Source organism: Choloepus didactylus, chromosome Y (assembly GCF_015220235.1).
Source record: "Choloepus didactylus isolate mChoDid1 chromosome Y, mChoDid1.pri, whole genome shotgun sequence".
In the NCBI taxonomy this organism is placed as follows: domain Eukaryota; kingdom Metazoa; phylum Chordata; class Mammalia; order Pilosa; family Megalonychidae; genus Choloepus; species Choloepus didactylus.
In genome coordinates, this window is record NC_051335.1 from 11,171,446 (window position 1) to 11,196,684 (window position 25,239).

Genomic DNA, 25,239 nt, shown 5'->3' on the forward strand with positions numbered 1-25,239 from the left:
CACGCAGAGCAGGAGGTTTCTACCCTCAACATCTCCCTCAATTTTGCTGAAGGGAAATTGGGGCAAGTCATGGCTTGTCGCCTTGTGGGGAGGGGTGGCTTGTCGGCAGCATCGTTCTTTCAGTCCCTGGCCATTTCCACAGGTACTCTTACCCTCCCTCCAAGGTCCAGCAGGGCCAGTAAAATAGATATCTTGGAGGCTCTGCACATGACCATTCTGTACTGATATGATCAACTGAAACTCTTTATGGGGATTTTTAAAAGTCTCATGATGTATCTACAGAAAGGTTGGTCTGAAGGTCATGAAACAGCAATTTGCCATGGGGTAACATGAGATAAGGCAGGCAAAGAGGGAAAACTACCATTTCTATTACCAGAAAAATGTGGGTCAACACAAGGAAGAGGGGTAGGAAGGAAAGGAAGAGGAGGGAGGGAGGGAAGGAGGGAAAACAAAACAAACCAAAACATATCACAGGCGACTACTTATTTGACCATTTGGGGTAGGTTAAGTCCTCTAGCTTTTGAAGCCTCATTCTATGTGACCTAGAGACTTTATTCCCATCCTACAGACAATAAGGTAAATAAAGCTACAACCATAAAATCCTCCTGTGTCTATGAGTGTAAATATAAACATATTTACATATATATATATGCAGATTTTAAAGGAAGCATCTGACCTTGCTCTCATTTATCTATTCTACTTACTTTTGGACTGTTGGGTGGGGTTTTGTGGCTGGTATATCAGCTGGCCCACCTACAGTGGTAGAAGGCTCTTGGTTCTCTGTAGCTTGATTTTCAGGTCTGAGTTTCCTACGGATGGGCTTTGATGGGGGCTGAGAAGATGGGATGTCCTGGGGCTTAAAAACAAAACCGAAACACAAAAAAAGTTAAAAAACCAAACGACATCCTCCCATCATGCCAATGCTCCACATTCCTTTACTCCTGTCCCCAAGGCCAGGCGGGTGCATCATTCAAATACCACACCCAAGAATAGGTGGCTAGCTCGTGGTGCGGCAAAAACCGGAGGGACAAAGGCATTTGATAACAGTGGCATCTCTGTTTCTTTCTGTCTGCCTCTACCCACCCACCAGCTTCTTTTTAACATTTCAAGCAGTCTACTGACTCTTCTTGCCATTTAAAACTCACGTGGATCCTGTGTGCATCCCCTGCCACAGGGCCTTTTCTAAACTCAGGATAAAATTGGCTCCTGTCTCACTTTGGGGCTTTGGGGAATATAAGTTTTAAAGTCTGTAAAGGTCTTAGTCATGCACCACTCATCCTCCTCCTCCCAATTCCTACTTCAGGCAGGACACAGCTGGCGTGCTTCGCTGGAGGCCCCTGCCTCAATGTGCTCCAGAGCCCAAGGCCCACCCTCTCTGATGGGAGAAGGGCCTGGGAGAGAATGGGGTGAGAAGATGCATGGAGAGCATGAGGAGTGAGTGGTGCTTCCCAACCAGATGACGGGTGGCTCAGCGACAAGGGTGGGCAGAGGCAGTGGCACAGAGAGGCAGGAAGGGATCTTGGTGCAAAGACACAGAAAGGGAGATTCCTCACAGCCAGGAGGCACTCACAGAGGCTTACAGGTGTGTGGGGATCCTGCAGAGATACCCGTCCCTCCCCACAGTACCTCCTGGACTTGCAGGAACCAAGGCAAGGCCCCCGGGTTTGGCTGGATGGTTGAGGAAGGGAGCACAAACTGTCAGTGACATCAAAGGGTTAAACCCAGGAATCTTCAGGACCCTAGCCTTCACAAAGCATCCAAATTCTAGGAAATCTGGATCACTGGCACTCATTTCAGGATGTGAAAACTGTAAAACAATAGATTTGCTAACAGAGGGAGGAAGCTCGGCTGGGCTGTAGAGCTTTCCTAAGGGCATCGCTCGGGCTGGCCTCACCTTCTTTGCTGGACTACTCTCTGCAGCCTGAGAAGGGACTCGGTTCAACTGTGGGTGTAGCTCAGCTTCGGGTGCTTGTTCAGACTGCAACAAGAGATCACAGAGAGGATAAAAATGCAAAAACACAACCACCTAAATTATAATGAAGAGTACATATGAAAAGAGTCACCAACGGGAAATTAATTTCGATCACATTTTGGCCAAGTCTGGTCAGGTCTGCTGATCCTGGGGAAAAACATTCCGTAGACCTGCTATTCCCTCACCTCTCTCCTTCCAGTATTGTTGAACCTCAGGAAAAAGAGTCATGGCAGTTTCTTCTAAAATGATACATATGTACTCCTAAAAAACTAATGTTCCATAAGATCAAATTTTAAAAATAACTGCAGTCATAAGAAAAATAGGATTGGGAAAGACAACTTAAAATGTTAACTTGAGCATTTCTTGGTATATATCCAAATGAACTGAAAGCAGGGACTCAATCCGATTCTTGTACACCAATGTTTACAGGAGCATTATTCACAACAGCCAAAAGATGGAAACAACTCAAGAGTCCATCAATAGATAAATGAACAAAATGTAGTATAGCCATACAACGGAACATTATTGAGCCATAAAAAAGGAATGAAGTACTAATACATGCTACAACATAGATGAAACATGAAGATATCATGTTGAGGGAAATAGGCCAGACAACAAAAGACAAATAATGTATCATCTTGCTTATATGAAATACCTAGAAGAAGCAAACTTCATAGAGACAGACAATGGTTTATAGGTTTCCAGGGGCTGGGAGAGTGGGGAAGGAAGAGGGAATTATAGCATAATGGGTAAGTAGCAACTGTTTGAGGTGATAAAAAAGGAGAGATAATGGGTGTCAGTAATAGCAGCAAAATACTGTAAATATAATTTTATAGAGCAGCTGCCAATCAGCCAAGTGGAAGAGCCTGAGGTGACCAGCACCACGTACAGGTCATTATTTCACCTGGATTGCCACATTCAGCTGTATTAGAATACTTTGCTTCCAGCTGCTGTCAACCAGTGATACAAAAGGTAACACATGCTGAGGGGAAAAAAAAACAACTGCAGATAAACCATGACTCCACATTATATTGACATCAGTACTCAACTTACCCATCAACTAATTTGCGTTACAGAAACACACATTGTAGCCAAACAATTGCCTTTGTGTGCACGTGTCCGCTTTGTCCCTCTTGGAGAATGTGGTTTTTGCCTTTGATTCTATTCAGATGGCTTGTTCCTAGGAGCACTAATGCTCTTTATTGAGCAGATTCTAGCTGCCTCTTCTAGTGAGTCTTCTCCTCACTGAACCTCTGCCCAGCAAGGTACCCTTGACTAACTTTTCAGAACTCCTGTCCCTGGCACCTGAGAAGCCACCTCTCCTGGGCTGCCTCCTACTTGTGACCATTATCTCCCCCTTTCCTCTTTTGACTTCTCTTATCCCACAAATGTAGAATTTCTCAAGGTTTAGTCTTCGGTTCCTCTGCCCCGTTTCCCCTCCCTGTTCATTCTTTCCCAAGGTAATTCCATCTGCCCCTAGGTTTTAACCTACCCTGAGGGCCATGGGGACCACTGAAGAATTTTAAGTAAACAGATGATCTGACTAGATTTGTATTTTAGAAAGATTATTCTGGATCCAGGAAGTAAACGGACTGGAAGCAACCCATACTGGGGGAAAGGAACTCAATTAGAAGGCTGAAGAAGAAAACAGGATAAGAAATGACAGTCATTTAAACCAGGCTGGTGGGAGTGGGAACAGGCAGATTTAAGAGCTATTTAGACCACAGCCTAAATACAACCTTGGTGACTGATGAAATGTGTGTGATAAATAAAAGAAAAAAATAATGACACATGGAATCCAGGTTTTGATCCTGAACAAGGGGTAAATGGTTGAGAGGGTAAAACAGTTTAAAGCCAGAGGAAAGAAATATGGCAGTGTAGAAAGGGAATAAAATTAAACAGATTCATGATAAAGCAATGCTAGAACTGTCCATCCGTATCTTCTTATAGTGGTATCTCTCAAACTGGGGTTTCAGGAAACACCAATACCATGAACTGCCTAAAGCAGAGGTTGGCAAACTTTCTCTAGAGGACCAGATATTAAATATTTTAAGTACTGCGGGCAATGCGATCTCTATTGCAACCATACAACTCTGCTGTTGCAGTGTGAAAGCAGCCATAGACAGTGCAATGAATGGTGTGGCTGGGTTCCAATAAAACTTTATTAATAAAACCCAGCAGTAGAATGGGTATGACCTGTGGGCTGTAGTTTGCCAACCCCTGGCCTAGAAGTGTAAGTTTAGCAAACACTGCATAGTCTCTGTCTTGAAGATTCACAAAGCATAAAGCATGTTTCGGGCTCTAAAGTTCTGTGGGGTAAAGGATCTACTTGTCTTTGTCCAACACAGGTTTCCAAACTTATTTGGCTTTAACTCTCTACTCTCATGTAACTCCCAATACCATCCAGCAGAACTCACGTTCTGTGGAACACACTTAGGGAAACACTGACCTATAGACTGTGCCTTTGAGGAATGGAGGAAAACCATTTTAGTTGACTTGAATGCCAAGTACCATGTTCCACACCCAATCCTTCGAAAGGAGCATTCTCCACAATGGCTGGCAGGCCCATCTCCAGGGATACCTGCTGTACTCCCTTCCCCCTCTCGCTTTTGTACTCCCCTCCCCCTCTCACTTTGGCCAAGAAGACGGAAGCAGGGTGAAGATGGGGTGGCTGCCTGGCAAGAAGGGCTCCATCCCTTCCTCCCTTCCCCCTCCTCCTCCACAGCAGTACCTATTGCTGCTGCTGCCAATTCCTTCTCCGCATGATTTTACTTTGCTTCTTTAAAATGCCTTGGATACAAATACAATAAAAATCATTAACTATGAAAGTAAAGTAGATGAATGCAACACTGACAAAGTACGGACTGTTTTTTTTTTATAGTTGCTTAAAACAACATGTCTCAGATTCCAGTCCCACCAAGGCAGGCTAGCTTTACAAAGGTCCCACAGCTCCCATCTGTGCCCAGGTGCTCATCACACCTCCCACCTGGACCTCTGCAAAAACCCTTTAGAAGGTCCTTTTTCAGCCTACAGTTTCCTTCTTGGTCTGACCCACATTGCACAGCACTGAGAGACCATTCTTGTAAAGCACCATTCCATCAAAATGCTCTTTGTCAATGGGTGCCTGAGACCTATGGCATGCAATGCAATCCCTCAGTCAGCTCAAGGTCTTCCATCATCATTACCACGCCATCATAACTGCATTAGTTTGTCCATAGGGAACCCGGTCCAAGCAAATAAGAATTCTCTAAACCTTCAAACACACCAGAAGTTTCTTTCCAACTCAAACTGGTTTGTTCTAGACCCTCTAGCCCAGTGATTCCCAAATACGTGTGCACAGCATACATAACTGGGGAATTACAAACTTCTAGACACTACTCCCGTCTTTCCCTAATCAGAATCTCCTGGGTGTAGAGCATTAGGAATCTATTTTAATAAACTCCCTGGGCAATTTTTATGTAGCCAGCCCAGACCAACTGGGGACCTTTGATGGTCCAAACTCTTCATTTAAGAGATGAGGAAACCAAGTCTCCAAGACCCTACTCTGGACAAGGCCACAGGTGCTCTTGCAAGAACTAACTAGACTTCTTAATTGCTTTCTCAACTACTTACAATGGAGGGAATAGGGAGTTCTTGCCACATGGTTCCATGAATAAATGAATAAGTATTGGGCAAAATCTTCAGCAATAGGATTTTGCTTAAAAGTCAAACTGCAAAAAAAGTCAAATCATCTCTTTCAAAAAAATTAAATAGTCTAATTGCAGAACTTTGCCGAGATATGGATAACTGGTGACCTTTTCTCAAGTCTGCAACATTCATACAACTGACAGATTAGAAAAAGGAACTCAAGCTTTGTCTATCACCCAAGAATTCAGGCAAATCTCAAGAATTCTAAGCAGATAAGCAGGCACTCATGCTGCAGTCTAGGGGATCTCTAGCATCCTAATAGTATTCTAAATTTCATCAGTGCCCACCATTTACCCGACCACCATGTCTGCTACACAAGTGCAAGTCAGAAAGCCACTTGGCCAAAGCTGAGCATAGGAAATGCAGAATCAAGGGCTAGCAGCACACTGGCTCCACCAAACCCCACTGTTCACAATTAAATGCAATCCATGAGACTGGACTGGATCTAGTAATGGAGGATAAAAGGTACAAAAGGATATTGTTGGGACATATGAAAAAACTGGAATATACACTATAAGCTTTATATCAATGTTAAAGTTCTTGAGGTTGATAACTGTAGTTAAGGTGGTTATGTAAGTGTTCTTATTCTTAGGAAATGAACATGGAAATATTAAGTGTTCAAGGAGCATGATATATACAGCATATTCTCAAATGTTTAGAAAATAGACAACAGATTATTAGATACAAAGACGGATGGAGGGAAGGAAGGAGGGAGGGAGGGAAGGAAAGAAGGAAGGAAGGATGGATATGGCAAATGTGGCAAAATGCTAAAATTAGTGGATCTGGGTATCTGGGCAGGAGGAATGCTGGAGTTCTTTGTATGGATTTTGCATTATCTTTGCAACTGTCCCATAAGTTTTAAATTATTTCAAAATAAAAAGTCTAAGACAAAAAAAGTATCATTCCATAATTAACCTTAGAGAGAGTGGGTAAATGTAGCCTTAAGAGAGTTCAAAGGACTGAATTTTCTGCAAAAACAATTACCAAAATCCATGACCCAAGTCAGCTGAGAGAGAACAAATGGAGCTGAACTGTACGCACCCAGAGGGCAGGAACTGTGCATTGCTTTACTGTTATTTTTCCAGTGCCTAACCAGAGTGCCAGCAAATGGAAGGACCTCTAATCAATGTGTGGAATGAGCCAATAATGAATCCAACACTGTTTTGTGTTCCACTGGACAAGAGTTCACAAATTCATCCCATGATAACTGGAGCGGCAGAGCAGAGCAGCTACAGGCAGAGGTGCAGGAGGCAAATTCAGGCTTTGCACTTGCTTGGTATATTACCTGGAGCACAAATGTGCAACCTCTCACAGCTGCCATATCTTCATCTGCAAAATGGAGATAACCCAACAAACTCAGAGCACTGTGAAGATTAAATAAAACAATCTGGATAGTGTGCCAAGCACAATCACATAGTGACTGTTCAATAATGGTAGCTACTACAATAATTAGGAGGAAAATTAAGATTGGTTTCCCAGGCATAGTTTCTGCTTCTACAAGGAGCAGCCAACCTAATGTAAGGGACTTGTTTTTCCCTTGCCAAATAGACAGAAACCTGGAATGAGAAAATGCTGACTCCAGTTTAGAGTATAAGTAGGTCCTATAAACCAGGCCATCCATGATCCAAAAGTATACCACTGAAATTACTTCTACCAATATTGTCAGGGAGAAATTAGAAGAAAATAAAAGCCCCATCAGACTTCTGGATTTTGTCACTGCCCCAGCACACACATCTCAGGTGGTTTGGAATGAGCACCTCTGGTACCCGATCCTCTGGTGGCCCTCTACTGCAGGCCAACGCAATATTGGAGACACCCAGGAAAATGCTGACAGAGGCACTCAGGGATTCTTTTGGTGGAAGTGGATAATCAGTAACTATAATGGGCAACTGGTTCCTGAACACAACAGTCACACAGCAGAACTCCTTGGGGATTCCTGGACCCCACTGGATTATGGACAACATCCATGAAACAGACCTATTGTTATAACTAAAGGACTAGGGGTGCTTATTTTGGCCTAAAAGACAAATGTTTTGACCATGACCAGGGTTTTGTTCTACAAATTTCCAGTTTCTAGTAACAGAATGGAGATGTGAGTCAAGTCTGGGTCCCATTCATCACAGTGCCTAAAGCCATGGTGTAACACCATCTACAGTTGACAGTATGGACCATCTCTCAGGTGAGGTGATTCATGGCAGGATTCCGTTGAAACATATGTTCTCCACTAGGTAAGGCTGAAGGAAGAAGCCCTATGCACGCTTCCTGCCAAACCAAACAGACCCTTACTCTAGGACCCCTGCCACCATCACGATTCCAAGGCATCTGGTTATGAGGCCTTTAGAAATTCTTTGTGCTGGGTCATGACCCTGACATAAATAGGCCTGGCAAAAATGACAAAATTCTATAAAATTTTCAAAGTGCCTCATAGTCCTGACCTCACCTGATATTTTACCACTCATAATTTTGATTACTTCCCTGGTTGCATCACTCTGTATTAATGATGGGGCATTAGTATAACATCTTTTCCAACTACTGTAGCTTACACTTGGACTGTGAAAAGTATCCCCTTTTGGGTTGACACAGTTCTTCCTGCATGAGCTATGCCAATCAGAGGAAGGTGGCTTTTTAAAAGCTCAATTGGAAATAAGATGGCTAGAGAGGTAGCTATACAAATTATGTAAGATTTAGGAACCAGCTATAAAATGAATCCAGTATTGCTAAGGACATGGAACTGGAAGAAAGCTGATGGGAGTGGAAGTCAGTACAACATGTTATAAAACTGTTTGGCAGTTTCTAATAAAGCTGAGCACATGCCTACCCTATTATCTGGCAATTCCACTCCCAGGTACATACTCAAGAGAAATGAAAACATACACTGTACACAGATGCTCATGGAAACATTATTCATAATTGTCAAAAATCTGAAAACTATCTAAATGCTCATCAATGGGAGAAGGGCTAAAAAGTAATATGTTCTTATGTACAATGGAATACTATACAGCAATGATCCACAACTATATACAACAGTAAGGATGAACTGCACAAACATCAGTTGAGCAAAAGCCAGACACAGAAGTATTTACTGAATGGTTCCATTTATATAAAGCAGAAAATGGGTAAAACTAACCTATGCTGTTAGAAGTCAGAATAGTAAGAACCCTAAGACAATGGGATAGTGACTGGAAAATGGCATAAGCGGGGGGGCTTCTGGGGTGCTAGTAATATTGTTTCTTCATTTGGGTGCTGAATACACAAATGTATTCAGCTTGTGAGAATTCACTGAGTGAGAATTCAACATGCAGTTTTCTATCTGCAAATTATGCTTCAAGTAAAAAAAAGAAAAGAAATCTTGTAGAGCCAATTTCCGGTAATGTCCTTAAAGTGCCACCTAGTGGCACAAGCTCAATGTAAACAGGAGGAATGCTTCACCTCTAGGGACTTCAAAGATATGGCCCCATTTCTAATAGAATTGGGGTGAAACAGCACCCTAGACTAAAATCATTTACAGGATACGAACAAAAGCTTTCAGCTGGCACAAAGACTCTTACACCGGGATTCTGAGGCAAGAAAAGCTGCGTACTCAAGAGCAAACCAGTAGCAGCCAGCTGAGTATGTGTATCTCTAACGCTACTTGCAATCAGCCATGGCAGCAGCGTTTACATCACAGAAATCAACAAATGCTGCAAACTGGGGCTTTTTTCCAGAGAGAAGGTTTATCAACACACTGCTTGGTGCTACCTACAGAACTTGGTGAGCAGAGCCAAGTAAATTTAGAAGGGAGCTGGGAAGAAAAGAATCCCTTTGCCCTGTTTTCTCTGGCCAAGCTTGTTTCCTTCTTCCTCCCCTTCAAGGTTCACTGCTGCAGTGAGGCCTTGGTCTGGTTTCCTCTCATTATGCTTGAGAAACACAGAATTAGGAAGGCCCAGCCACAGCAAGCCTTCGAAGCTGCCAGATGAATAAAGGTATTTGCTCTGAGTTCTGCAAGTGAAGCCTGAGAGACAGAATGTCACAGGCAGATAAAGGTCTCATGGGAGAAACTGCAAACCACAGACAAGGGCACGGTGATCCTGGAGTTAGGAGACACAGGCTGCAGGGCTGATGAGGAAGCCTACCCATTTGGCCATTTGGCCGCTGACTCTTCTCCTAATTTCCATAAAACAGGCCACAATCTGGATTTGGTCTGCAGGCTGCAGTTTGCCTCTGCCTGATGTGAAAGGTTACAGAATTTGGAAGGTCACAGAAATTGGAAAGCACATGATTCTACTGCAAGTGTTTTAGTAAGCCAGTCCAGCACTCATTCTGGGTTTGGGACCACTAATATCTGGCTATCCCGAATCTGTTCTTCCATGTTCGTCAACTAGACCCTGCCTCTATTTTGCTGGTTACAGTAATGATTACAACAGCTAATTACTGTTCAGTGCCAGGCACTGTTCTAAGTACTTTACAGATATTATCTCATTTAATTATCACAACAACCCTAGGAAAGTAGATACTACCATTAACCCCATTTTAAAAAATGACAAAATTCAGGCACAGAGACGCTAAAAAACTTGCCCAAAGTCATAGGGCCAGTAAGAGGCAGAGATGGGATTTGAACCTCAAACTCATGCTTAGACCTACTATGTCAGGCTGCCTCCTGGAGCCCACCCCATCATTGTCCTCCACTGCCCTTATCCATTAACATCATAACACATTTGGGCAGCCTCCCATCATGCCCTGCTTCTGCATTTGCTTCTCCTTTCCCTCATCTTTAGGAGTGTTTCCAGTTTTCTGCCATTGTGTGGTGGGAGAACAAAGAAGAGAAATAGGGATTCTTTTGCTCAGGCACCTAGAAACCAACTGTATGTGAACCCCTGGGGAAAAACTAGCTACAGGAAACATGATACCAACCACTGCCTACAAACCCTGACAACAAAATGGGTTTAAATGAGACACATGGAAAACGACAATTCTACATAAGCACCATGAGAGACTAGAGAAAGGCTGGTGCCAAGCACGAGTGCCTTCGGAGGGCGGGGAAGGATGAAGGAGCCACAGGGCAAGGATCACAGCGTAAATGTGGGGCTCCCACAGTTCTCAGCAATGGAGAGGCCTATGGGAAGCGCATTCTGTTAATACCTGCCGAACTGAGTAAATGAACTTATGGCATCTTCCTGGAAAGTAGCTTTATACAATAATATGAGCACAACACAAGCCACTACTAGTAGGGTAAAACTAATTTAAGAGGTGTCATAAAATAAAATGGACCCCTGATTCAGAAAATATATCAACTGATGTGTGAAGAAGAGAGAGGTTAAGAAAACAGTTCTGCGGTACGCACCACAGCAAAGCAGAGCACTGGGAGCAGAGACTGGAGCTAGAGAGTCAGGGTTGGAATTGCAGCCTTAACTCTTAGTCACTGTGCTGAGTGAGACCAGCAACTGGGGGTCTCCAGGCCTTGGTTTACTTATCTGCACAATGAGGAAAGCCAAAGAGCCTCTTGCACATGGTTATTATGAGGATTGTGTTAATACTTGTAACACATTTAAAAATACACCTGGCACAGTTACTTGAAAAATCAATAAAATAAATGAACAATCACAAAGCCTCTAGGGTTTGTATGCTTTTGCAATCAATTTTGAAATGCGAAAATAATAATTATTTATCGTGCAAAAGCTCTGCCCCTCTGTTCCTCTTAGAAGGAAGGATAAGAGATACACCTGGCCTTTTGCTACACCAAATATGACCCACAGACCAAAATGATGAATGCAAGTCTTCACTGGGGAAGGCATTTTTCAGGGGAAAAAACATTTTGGCTTAATGCAGAAAAGATTTTATACTTAGAAAATTATTGATTGGCACAGAAACTGGAAATTCTCATTAACTTTTGCTTTACCAGATCTTTAGCTAACTTTTGTGATGTGTAGTGAATGATTTTTTTCTCTTTCTCTAAACTCTCATCATTAAATTTCCAGCACTCCCCAAGAAACCTTTTCCAGCTCTCCACTTAAACAAGAACTGGCTCTGTCACTTATTAGCTCTGGGACTCAATTCAAGTAACTCAATTCCCCTCTCTGAACCTCAACTTCCTCTTCTATAAAACGATACGCAATGACAGAGGTGCGAGTGGGAGCACAAAAGCATGAAAAATTTAAAAGACTCAGACACACTCAGAAGCAAGGTAAATATCCTTGTGGGACCAAATCACAAAGTGGCAAGCCAGGCTGAGGGTTCAGAAGCAGGTAGTACAGCTGAGAGCTCATAGAATAATGGGGATTAAAATGTCCCACAGAAGGCAGGGAACAGACACCAGGCTCACTCCCTGAAGCCAGGGGCTGAAGTGCATCCCCCTGGACCTAAAGCTGCTTCAGGATGAAACCTGCAAAGGTGCTTGGGACTGCCTACCAAGGAAAGGAACAGGAAACAGATATGACACTGCAGCCTGGCCCTGGGCTAAGCCGCCATCTGGTGCCATCAGCCAGATCACCAATATCAATACCAGATGGAAGTACTAAGCCTCAAGTATAAAAATGAGTTCTAGACTAGAAGCCCATGGGTGTGGAGGGCTGTGGGGTGTGACTGGTAGAAAGAGAGGGCTTCAGAGAACTGAGAATGAAATTTAAACACTAACTCAAAATAAGCCTGCAAATACGAAAACGCATGGAAGAAAAAAATTAACACTCAGAAGAACAGCAACAAAAAAAAAAAAAAATGAGAAGATAAATTCATTTCTGAGGAAAATGAAATTAGAACAAGTTGAAACTTTAAAATAAGTGTGTTTAGAATCCTCAAAGTTTAAAGTGGGTAACACATATATAAAAAAGAACATACAAAATTTTGTGAAACAAAATTAAGGAGAAGAGAACCAAGAACAGATTGATATAAGTAAGAACAGATTATAAAATCAGGAACTAAAGAATAGTCACTGAGGTTTAAAAACAAACTAGGAAAAGTCTGGACTACACACAGTGGTACAAAGAACTATTAACTTGGAAGATGAAGATTTCATCCAGGACCAGCCCACAGAGATCATGAGATAAATAATGAAAGAACCCTTACTAGAAATAGAAGGTGGGTTGACAGACCTAGAAATTGGAATGAGAAGAAAATACAAGAAAAACATAGAGAAGCAAAACACACTGAGCTATAACTAGACATGAAGGGATTTTCCAGATGGAAAGTGTACACCAAGTGTCATCTGGAATGAGTAAATTTAAATCCGTACTTTTCAATATGCAGCAATATTTCCATTCAAGAGGGAAGGGAATAACAGCTCATGATCCAGAGAACATGGATGAAAAAACGACTAGATGTTCATTCCATAAATGCTTTGCTTGAACCTCAGAATTGCTGAAGTCATTCTAACTACATGATTGTGCAACATGGTATGTCATATCAAGATTTCTGAAAACATGGTCTCCTAGAGTAGGTTCCAAAGCTCATTTTATCCTGATAAAACTTCAAATGACTTTTTTATTGTAGTTTGTCAGACTGAAGAACAATTTTGTTTTCATTTCCCCAATCCTTAAATGTAAAAAAGAAATTTTTAAAAGAAAAACTGCAAAATTTCCCAACAAAAACAGCTATTGAAACTTCTACCAATTACTTTGGAATCTATCTCCAAATGCCTAAGAGATAACTTAACATTTATGACTGAAATGTCCAGAGAGCTTCATGGATACCCAAATTCACACAAATACGACATACAGAATTTCTCCTAAAACTATACAGTATGCTTATATGAATGTTATCACAAGATAAGGTATGTAAACTACAAACGAATTACTTAAATGACCCCCTTAGACTCCTAAAAGAAGTTAGTGAGGAGTTGAAAACGTCAAAACCCTACTGTGATGGGAACAACTGACAGGCTAATTCACTGGCAAAGTAATTCAAAATCCTCCCACAGCAGCCACAGGCCCCACCCCAATGAAGATGGCAGAGTGAGACCTTTCAGGGCTCCACCTAAGCACAGAAGCTGTGAGCAACTAGCAAGAACTGGCAGAAACATCTCTCTCAAAACTGCAGAAAACAGATAAAGGACTGCAGTAACAAGGTGAACCCCAAATCAAGAAAAAAGCTACTTACAAGTGGCAGGATCTTGTGGTACCCCTCACCAGCTCGGTGCAGAGCTGGACTGTGTTTCCGGTGCAGATCCCTGGTTCTGGTTCCAGAGAGGGCAGAGTAACCCTCGTGCACATACTGGGAGCATGTATTTCTGCCCAATCTGTCTAGTGGTGGCTTGAGGAACTTGCTGTCCCAGAACATGCCCGGTGTGTAGAAAGCAGCTCACAAAGCTCTCCTAAAAAAGGCTGTGGAAGAGCAGTCAAGCACCTAGAGCATGGGACTGCTGACTGTAGGACACACAGCGCAGTGCCTGGGACCATGAGGAAACTATATTCTAGGGAAAAGGGGAAATTCAACCCATGTATACAGAAGAATTCCTAAGATCAAAATTCATTCTGAAAACAAAGAGGTATGCAAGAAAAGGACTGGGGAGGCCCCTATGCGTTGGCCCGGAGCTATTCTCTAAACTCACTGTATAGATAAGCCCTGAAGGACAGCACTTACACAGGTCAATCTGCAAAGGCTAGGGTAGGTGATTTTCTTTTTTTCCTGTTTTGTGTGTGTGTGTGTGTTTATTGTTAGTTCCTGGCATTCAAGGAAAACTGTCGTAACACTAGCAGAATACAAATTTAAGGAACAGATGTCTCAGAGTCTAAATTCCAGGGATAACTCATTAAAATATCAAAAATCCAGGTTTCAACAAAAGGTTACAAGAGATACAAGCAAATAGGATACAAGCAAATAGGCAAAGGAGAAGACCAAAGCATTAGAAACCATCAATGAGGAAGATCAGACCTAGGACATTCCAGACAAAGACTTTTTTAAAAACTGGCCCTAAATATGCTCAAAGAGCTAAAGGAAATCATGGTCAAAGAGAAATAAAGGAAATCCCCAAAGGAAATTAGGAAAACAATAAATAAACACAAAGAGAATATCAGTAGAGAGCTGGAAATTATGAAAAGTAAACAAACAGAGCTAAAGACCACAGTAACAGAAACTAAATATTCTCTAGAGGAGATCAACAGCAGATTGGAGCTGGTCAAAGAAAGAATCAGTGAACTTGAAGATAAGACAACTGAAATCACCTAGTGTGAGGAACAGAAAGAGGAAAGAATGACAAAAAGTGAACAGAGCCAAAGGAACTTGTGGGACACCATCAAGCATAGCAATATGTGCATTGTGGGAGTCCAAGAAGGAGGAGAAAAGAGAAAGGTGCAGAGAAAATATTCAAAGAAATAATGACTAAAAACTTCCCAAATTTAATGAAAGGCATGAATGTGCACATTCAAGATGCTCAGTGAACACAAAACCCAATAAACCCAAATAGACCCAAGCCATGTTATAATCAAATTGTCAAATGTCAAAGATAGAGAATTCTGAAAGCCACAAGAGAAAGTAACATGTCACATACAAGGGAGCCACAATAAGAAAAAGTGCCAATTCCTCACCGGACACCACGGAGGAAAGAAGGCAGTAAAAAGACATATTTAAAGTGCTGAAACTAAAAAAATTGCCAACCAAGAATTCTGCATCTGGCAAAACTGTCTTTTACAAACAAGGAAGGAATTAAGACATTCCCAGATAAACAATAGCTGTGGGACATTGTCACTACTAGACTGGCTCTACAAGAAATGCTGCAGGGATTTCTGTAGCTTGAAAGGAAAGAACACTAGACAATTGACAAAAGAATATTAGACAACTGACTAAAGCCACATGAAGAAATACAGATCTCCGGTAAAAATAATGACATGAGTAAATACAATTATCAGTACTATTGTACCTTTGATTTATAACTTGACTTTTTACTTTCTACAGAATCTAAATGGTAAATGCATGAAATATAATGATAAATTAATGGTTTTGGACTCAATGTATAAACATGTAATTTGTGACAAGAACTACATAAGGACAGGGTGACAGAGTGGTATAGGAACATAGTTTATGAATGCTATTGAGGCAGCCAAATTGATATCAAAGCAAACAAGACTGTAATGGATTTAGGATGTTAAATATAAACCCACTGTAACCAGAAAGAAAATATCAGAGAATATGAAAGTTCATAAAGACAGAAAGTAGAGGACAGGTTATCAGGAGTGGCAGGCAGGGCAATGCAAAGTTAATGCAAAATAAGTCCTCATAATGGAAAGTGGGGAGGGTACTACAACATTGTGAATGTGATTAATCTCACTAAATGTTATGCCTGGGAGAAGCTGGGATGGGAAGATTTATGTTCTATGTTTCCACAATTAGAAAAAGAAAGAGGAAACTAAAGAGATAATTAAATACAATACATGATACTGGGTGGGATCTAAGAATGAAGGAGAAAAGTCTCAAAAGTACATTACTGGGACACAAGGAAAAACTGGAATACAGAATGCAAGCTTTATAACAATGTTAAATTTCTTGAACTTGACAACTGCACTTAAGTTGACTGCATACGTGAATATCCTGGTTGGTAGGAAATTATACATGAAGTATTATGTGCTCAAAGGGTATCTATGCAAACTGCTCTCAATGGTTCATAAGATGGATGGATGGATGGATGAATGGATGGATGGATGGAGAGAGAGAGAAAGGATGACACAGCCAAGTGGCAAAATGTTAAAAATTTGTGGCTCTAGATAGCTGGGAAAATGATGATGGAGTTCTCTGTATGTGGTTTGTATTCTTTTTGCAACAGTCTAAAAAAGTTTGAAATTATTTCAAAATAAAAAGTTAAAAAACATCCTACCACAACAAAGGAACCAATTACTACGTGTCATGGACCTTCAAGATTACCCTCAAGACAGTCAAAAACTTACTGCCAAATGTCCACTGTATACTTTTATGTGGTACAATCAGGAACCATTTCTGTATTCTTCTTTCCCCTCTTTTCTACTATTTTCCATGTAATTGTTTCAAGGGTCGCCTAATATTCTATTCCACAGATATATAATACCTCAACCACTGCCCTCCTCTTAGACATTTATGTTGTCTTCATTGCTTTTATTTTTATCAATACTAAAATAAATACCGTCATAGAACATATTTCTCCTTTTTTTAAAACTAGTTCCCAGGATAAATTTTAATGGCCTCTGTTGATGGCTGGCAAAATGCTGAGAGCTCCTTAAGGTAACAAAATACATATTTGTACTTAATCTTTTCCTGCCTATTACAATACCAGTATTTCATCACTATTCCTCACTCTCTCTTCTCCTTGAACTCGCCACTAAGGCCATTTCTGCTGTCTTTTGAATTTCTCATCAAATGCCAACTGTCTAAGAATTTAATAGTTTTCAAAATCATTTTATTAAATCGTTAGAAGAGGATTTGTGGAGCTCTTGAGATTCAATAACCAGAGGTTGGTGTAAACCACAATTTTTTCTCTGCTATACCAACCTGAAGCTACAATTAGTTGTTTGAGTACTCCATTAACCAACTTAAACTAAGGAACATACAGTAAAATGTACCGCCAAAATTAATAAAGGAGAAAAATATATTATACAAAACAGAATCATTCTACTTGAATATTCTACCTTGATAAAATGAAAACAATGTTATCTATAATAGAACACAAATTTATCAGAACCCGATTTTTATTTAAAATAGAGCCTTTTATTTTGACCATAAGACAACACAAGCTTAATTGCATTCTTGGGCAATTAAAATTAAAAACCTACGGGTTTGTCAATTTTGTTGATCTTTTCAAAGAACCAACTTGTGGTTTCCTTGATTTTCTCTATTGTTCTTCTATTCTCTATTTTATCTCCATTCTGATTTTATTAGCTCATTCATTCTGCTAGTTTTGGGTTTAGCTTGCACATCTTTTTCTAATTTAAGCTTTAAAGTTAGGATATTGATTTTAAATCTTTCTTCTTTTTTAATGTAAGCATTTGTGGCTACAAATTTCTCTCTGAGCACTGCTTTTGCTGCATCCAGCAAACCATCCAGTTTTGGTATGTCGTGCTCATTTTCATTTGTCTCAAAATATTTTCTAATTTCACTCATAATTTCTTATTTGACTCAATGGTTACTTTAAAATGTGTTAATTTCTGCATAGTTACAAAATTTCCAGTTTCCCTTCTGATACTGAGTTCTTAGTTTCACTCCGCTGTCGTCAGAGAACATACTTTGTATGATTTCAAACTTTTAAAATTTAGTGGCCTAACATTGGTCTATACTGCAGAATGATCCAAGTGCACTTGAGAATAATGTGTATTCTGCTGTTGTTGGGTGGAATGTTCTGTAGGTGTCCATTAGGCCTAGTTGGTTTATAGTGTTGTTTAAGGCCTCTATTTCCTTACTGATCTAATTGTTTTAACTATTATTGAAAGTAGGGTACTGTCTCCACTTGTTATTGTAGAACTGTCTATTGCTCCCTTCAATTCTGTCACTTTTTGCTTCATATATTTTGGGGCTCTGTTGACAGATACACATTTATGTTTATATTTTTTTCATCTTCTTGACAGAAAGTGAAAGGTGTCTTCTGAGGCCTTCTCCGAGCATGTGCCTAGCCCTGTGTATGTGCACAGCCCTTCTTGAATCCCCAGGATACAAGGGAGCTTTTCAAAGCCCTTATTCCCCTGCGTATATCCTCTCCCGACCTCTTACTTCTCTGGCTTTTAAGTATGTCTGCTGCTGGTTCTGACTGTTTTCCTTTGCCCCAGGCTGCTTCAGCCAATACTTGTGCCTATAAACACTTGAGGCAAAAGCTGCCCGGGAAGCCAGCCCAGCAGCAAGCCTTTGTGCTGATCCTTCAAGTAGTCATCACACAGGTCAAAATTCACAATTTTTTTGAGAATAAGGTCCATTCCTTGTGGCCCCAGCAATTTGTGCCAGGAGTATGGGCTGTTGTCCTCATGTCTGCTGCTGATGTGGGGTCTTGGAGATGGTAGTGGGCATATGGCAGTGGGCAGTCTAAAACACCACAGCACTTTTATTTCAAAGCATCTGCTGCTTTCTTCACTAAGCCTTCCTCTGGCTACTGCAGGTTTTTTGGGTAGATTTCAGAGCTGTGCAAAAGTTGATTAACAGTTTTTGCTGGTTGTTTTTGAGGAGGGACAGAGCCTTGGAGTTCTCTACTCTATGATTTTCATTGATATCACTACTTAATTACATTCTTTATTCAAACTTGAGTTTTATGTACTTGAAAAACAGTGGCATTAGGAATTTGTCAGTTGGAATCACCCAAAGAGAATCCAAGAAAGTTTATAAATGGTTATTGTGGCTTTTCTTAAACTTTTATCTTGAAATGATAATAGACTCACAGGAAGTTGCAGAAATAGTATATAGATTGCCATGAATCCTTCACACACCTTCCCTAAATGGTGACAGCTTATATAACTATAGTCCAATAGCAAAACCAGAAAACTGACATTGCTACAAAACAGTTAACTAAATTTTATTCAGTTTTCACCAGTTTTAATACATACTCATGTTTGTGTATGTGTGCATGTACATAGCTAACTTTATCCCATGTTCAGAATCACAAAAGCACCACAACAATCAGGATACAGAAAGTCTGCATCACCACAAAGGAAACCCCTTGACCTACCTTTTTATACTGACACACATCGCCAAACCACCCAAATATCCCCTGGCAACCACTAATCTGTTCTCCATCACTTTAGTTTTGTTACTTTGAAGATGTTATATAAATGGAATCGTACACTAGGTGAGCTTTTTGGATTCGCTTTTTACCACTAAGAATAACACCCCTGAGATCCATCCAATTTGTTGGATATGTCAGTGATTCCTTCCTTTTTAGTGCTGGGTCATATTCTATTTTATGGATGTACCAGGGTTTATTTAACCACTAACAACTGGAGGACTTTTGGATTGTTTCTACTTTGGGGCTATTACAAATAAAGCTGCTATAATTATTCATATACAGGTTTTTGTGTGAACTTAAGTTTTCCATTCTCTGGGATAAATTCCATTTCTGGGCCATATAAGTATGTGCATGTTTAGTTTCAGAAGAAACTACCAGAAATTTTCCAGAGTAAAGTACCACCTTACATTCCCATCAGTGAGTTATGAGAGATCCAGTTTCTCCACAATCTCACCAGCATTTGCTATTATCATCATTTTTTTTCATTTTAGCTGTACTGACTAGAGGAGTAGTAATATCTCAATGGTTTTGGTTTGAATCCCCTAAGGGCTAATGATGTTGAAAATCGTATTATATGCTTATTGGCCATCTGTATATCCTCTTTGGAGAAATGTCCGTTCTTGCCTTTTGCCCATTTTCTAATTGGATTTTTATTTTGTACTGTCGCATTTTGAGAGTTATTTATATACTCTAGATACCCGTCCTACAAGTCCTTGCCAGGTATTTGATTTACAAGTATTTTCTCCCAGCCTGTGGCTTGTCTTTACATCCTCTTAACAGTGTCTTTCACAAAGCAAACATTTTAAATTTTGATATAGTCCACTGTATCTATTTTTTTTTTTAATTTTATGGATCATGCCTTTGGCATCATGACTAAGAACTCTTCACCTAGCCCTATGTTCCAAAAATTTTCTCCTGTGTTTTCTTGTAAAAATCTTAAATAGTTTTAGGTTTCACGTTTAAATCTATGATCCACTTCAAATTAATTTTGTATAAAGTATGAGGTTTAAATTGAAGTTTATTTTCATTGCCGTGGATGTCCAATGGTTTCAAAATCATTTGATAAAAAGGCTATCCTTCCTCAATTGAATTGCTTTTCCACCACAGTCAAAAACAAGTTATCTATACTTGCAACTCTATTGCTGGGCTCTTATATTTTGTTCCAGTGATCTGTATGTCTGTCCCACTGTCAACAACATTCTAGCTGTATAGTAAGTCTGAAAATCAGGTAGAATAATTCCTCCCACTTCATTCTTCTTTTTCTAAATTGTTTTAACTATTCTAGGTCCTTTGCCTTTCCTTATAAATTTCACAATAAACCTGTCCATGCCTACAAAATACCTTGCTGGGATCCTATGTCTACAAAAAAAAAATCTTGCTGGTATTTTAGTAGGAATCAAGTTAAATCTAAAGATCAATATCCTCTTTGGAGAAATGTCCGTAACCTAAACAGAGGTTACGGGGATTTTCCATATGGACAACTTTGCAAATACTTTTTTGAGAATTCTTGAGTTTACATTTAATTGGGAAGGGTTCCTTCCTCCTATATTTTTCTCAAATAGATTATGTAGAATTCACCTCTGAAATCACTTGGATCCAGGGAATTTTTTTTTCAGATTATCGACTCCTTCTAGGACTCCAATGACATAAACGGCAGTTCTTTTGTTCTTGTCCCAGAGATTCATCAGGCTCTGTTTATTTTTCTTTTCAGTCTGATATTGCTCAGTTATTCAGACTGGGCAATTTATATCGATCTATCTTCAAGTTCACTGATCTTTTTCTTGTCTTCTCCAATCTACTACTGAACCCATCTGGTGAGATGTTTGGATTTTTATTTAGAATATTACGTTTTTCAGTCAAATAATTTCCATTTGACTTTCTTTATATCTTCTATTTCTTACTGAGATTTTTCTGTTTTTCATTTGTTTCAAGAGTGCTCATAATTATTATGATTCAAAAGCTTTGTCAGATAATTCCAACGTCTGAGTCATCTCAGTGTGTAACCCACTAGTTCTCTCTTCCCATTCAAGTTTTGATTCTCCTGGTTCTTAAAATAACTGATTTTTTTTTAACATATCCTGGACATTTTGGCAGAATCTGGATCCTTTTTAACTCTATTTTTGGATGTAGTCACCCTGTTTAGGCATAGCACACAAGACCTAGCTTATCTTTGTGAGCTGTGGTTCCAATGACAGAACCCTTTTCAGAATCCTTTCAATGCTATTTTGGTCAATTTCATTTGTGTGTTACCCAGAGGTCAGTCTGAAAACCTGAGTGATATTCCACACTGTAGCTTAGTTCTCAAACCTTTTAGTATGCTGACTCTGGTGAGCTTATTCTCTGTGAATGTCAGGGATCTGCCCAGGATATCTTAAACAGATTCAAAGAATCCCTTTCTCCAGCTCCCTCCTCTCTGAGATCATTGCATACTCTAGTTGAAATGGTAAGGGGTGCCCCCTGCCACCTAACAGTGGGGACAGATGGCCACATTCCCCACTTGGTCTCCAATGCTACCATTCCAGCAAATGCACAGACTCATTTCTCTTACATATTTAAAACCTGAAAGCACATTACTGATTGGACACATAGCTGTTAAAATACTGTTTCTCTTTAGAGAACAAAAGGCTTTCTTGTAGAAGATGTTACACTTCAAACTCATAAACAGAAAGTAGATTACAGATTACCAGGAACTGAGGGGGCAGGAGAATGGGCAGTTATTGCTTAATGGGTACAGAGATCTTCTTTGGGGGGATGAAAAACTTTGGTACGCATGGTGGGGATGGTAGCACAAAATTGTGAATGTAATTAATATCATTGAAGTGTACACTTAAAAATGGTTAACATGGGAAATTTTGTGTTGTATATTACCTATGAGAGTGAAAAGAGAAGTACAATGATAATAAAGGGCTTAATTCTCCCTGTTGAACATAAGGGAAAAGACATCCCCCTCCCTCCCATCTCTCTCTTCGTTTACTTTACAGAAGTTGAAAGATTTTTTTTCTTCTGTCCCCTTTGAAATGTATGTAAATCTTTATTTTAAAGGTTAGATAAGTCTCTAGTGGATTTCATCATCCCTATTTTCCAGTTTCCTGGGAAGAGATCAGTATAACTTCCAAGGGATTTCTGGCTCCAAATTGTAAACCTGCCTCTGAATATGTTGAGAATGTGCTTTAATGTGCTGCGAGTGGGTTGTATTGGCTTAGCCACATGAAAAGAGCAAGCTCGCTATTTGTCCTTGCACTCTCTCTGCAGACTGTGATGCATCGCATTCTGGTTTAATACTTAATCAATAATAAACCTGTTTTTTCTTTCTTTTCTACCTGTGTGGAAAGGTTTTCTGGGCTGTGAAAAGATTTTGTTTTTAATTGTATTTTCCCAACATACCACAGTTTAAAAAAAAAAAAAAACAACAAAAATCAAACCATGCTTTCTTGTTTATGACAATCTAGTCTTGCCTCTTATCAAGATAAAGAACTTGAAAAATTAAATCCAAAATTAATCCAAAAACTTTATGTTACTTTCTTCTCGGTGCTATTTTAAGTTCAATGAGCTTACATATATCAGGTTCCCTTGTTTCTCTCCTAGGTCTCCTGTTGAGTGTACTACGTTCAAACCCCACAAAAGAAATCTCCATATTTAAAAAATATATATATTTTCCAAAGTCGGGTTGACTGTCCATATACACCAAGAACATTCAAAAAAGAAACAGAAAAGCAAGGAAGGCAACATGGCAACTGAAAACATGACTATTTGAAATCCTGAGCTAGTCTGCAGTAAACTTTCATTTTTATTTCAACCTTCATAGGGAAAACTATTGGCATAAGATATAAAATTTAAATTTATGGCTGAGAGATTCCAAATGGAGTCGAGAGGTCACTCTGGTGGACATTCTTATGCACTATATAGATAACACCTCTTAGGCTTTAATGTATTGGAATAGCTAGAAGTAAATACCTGAAACTACCAAACTCCAACCCAGCAGTCTGGACTCCTGAAGACAATTATATAATAATGTAGATTACAAGGGGTGACAGTGTGATTGTGAAGACCTTGTGGATCACACCCCCTTTAGCTAGTGTATGGATGAGTGGAGGAATGGGGATAAAAACTAAAGGACAAATGGGGTGGGATGGGGGGATGATTTGGGTGTTATTTTTTCACTTTTATTTTTTATTCTTGTTCTGGTTCCTTCTGATGTAAGGAAAATGTTCATAGATAGATTGTGGTGATGAACGCATAACTATGTTATCATACTGTGGACAGTGGATTGTATATCATGGATGATTGTATGGTGTGTGAATGTATTTCAATAAAACTGAATTTAATAAAAAAAATTTAACTTTAAACACATAATATGGAGATAAGGTGACAGATGAGAGGCTTGGAAATGTTCTTAACAACACCTTAAAGCTGGCATATATAGTGTTTCCTAAAACTAAGCCCTCAGAATGTTAATAGGTATTTTATAAATAAAGAGGTGGATGGACACATAAGCTAGGAAATTGCCAGATTTAACAAAATTTACAAGTATCCTTTACTACAAGCCTTGAGAGCCTGTAGTGGGCTAATAAGTAACTGTGCATCTCCCAGAGGCAGCACCGTACAAATGTATCTTACCACAGAGCCCTATTCACATCTCCCAGATGCCTGTTTTACCATAAGTAGTTTAGTAAAGACTAGATTACATAGGTGTCCCATACAGGTGGTTATGTGAGATTCTCCAGGGGTCATCAGGAATTTGAAACAGTCAGCAGAAAAACTAAATGCAACCATGTGCTTATTTCCCAGGACTTCATGTGTAGAATATATGTATCCCATGTATAGTGGAGAAAATGGCCCTTGGAGAAGGATACTGCAGGGGCTTTCTGCCTGCATTTCTTACACACCTGCTCCTGTAGTCGGAAATCTCCATAGTTAGGAAGCTGAGCTGGAGGCTTGGGCTGAGCACTGGGCTCACTGGCTACACTGATGAGAAACCTGGTAGACAAAGAAGCAGATTCATTCAGTAAAAGCGACTTGAGAAGTCCTGGTCCCCATCAGCTCCTCCTGTCACTACCCATCAAAGCAGACAGGAAGCCCACCTCAAGTAGCTCAGATGAGAACTACAGATACCAGCAGTACATTTCACAACCAGTAAGGGACTAGTGTAATTGAAGCAGCAGGAAAAAGATAAGGAGGTAGGTCACAAAAGCCCTTTCAGGCAGGTCTTCCATGCATTCATCTGGGTGGGCCCCAAGCCCCAGGTTTGAAAGCAGCAGGTGGTGGCTAAGTGCCTCCCGAATGCCCTCTAACTCTGTGATGACCTAGCCCGCGTTTGGTGCCAGTGCAAAGCAGGAGCATCATCTCATCTGGATCCTCCTCCGGGGGAGGTGGTAAAAGCCTCAATGCCAAGTTCAAGGGATGCGCTGTCTTCCTGTATAAAGAGACAATTGACTACAATGATAGGGGACAGAGGGGCCTTTAAGGGACAGGCTTTGCTTTGAGAGCTAGCTCTACTCTGTTTGCTAGCTGTGCCACCTTGGGCATCTTGCTTAACGTCTATATGTGCCAATCTCTTTATCTGTAGAAAAGGGATACTATTAGTACCTATCTCACAGGGTGGTTATGAAGATTAAGCATCTGGCATACTGTAGATGTTCAATAAACATAGCTAATAATTTAAATGAGCAGAAATTATAACCAAGGAAAGGCTGAAGAAGAAGCTAAAGCTTGGCATTAGATATACAGCAGGGACTCAATAAATACTTGTTGACTGATTAGCCAACGTCTTTTAAAGTCAGTGCTGGAACAATTGGAAAAGAGGTTTCTGGCTTGTTTATATGAACAGCACTCTTTATTATACTTCAAGCTCAAAAGGAAGCCAGTATCTTATGGTATTTGCATGCCAAGATTGAGTGGACTCTAAGCAGCATCTCTTCTCCAAAAGAAGGACAAGCAAATGTTA

At 40.1% G+C, this 25,239-nt stretch overlaps 1 protein-coding gene across 1 annotated transcript in view; it reads right to left on the bottom strand.

The window, feature by feature from the left end:
- Positions 1-24,418, bottom strand: part of LOC119524013 (ralBP1-associated Eps domain-containing protein 2-like) — a 61,647-nt gene extending 37,229 nt beyond the window's left edge. Inside the window, exons 1-4 of the mRNA XM_037822698.1 lie at positions 24,408-24,418; positions 24,182-24,272; positions 1,895-1,978; positions 705-856 (exon numbers count right to left, since the gene is read on the bottom strand). Coding sequence (XP_037678626.1) covers positions 705-856; positions 1,895-1,978; positions 24,182-24,272; positions 24,408-24,418 — 338 coding nt within the window. The remainder of the gene's footprint in view (positions 1-704; positions 857-1,894; positions 1,979-24,181; positions 24,273-24,407) is intronic.
- Between the last annotated feature and the right edge of the window lie 821 nt (positions 24,419-25,239).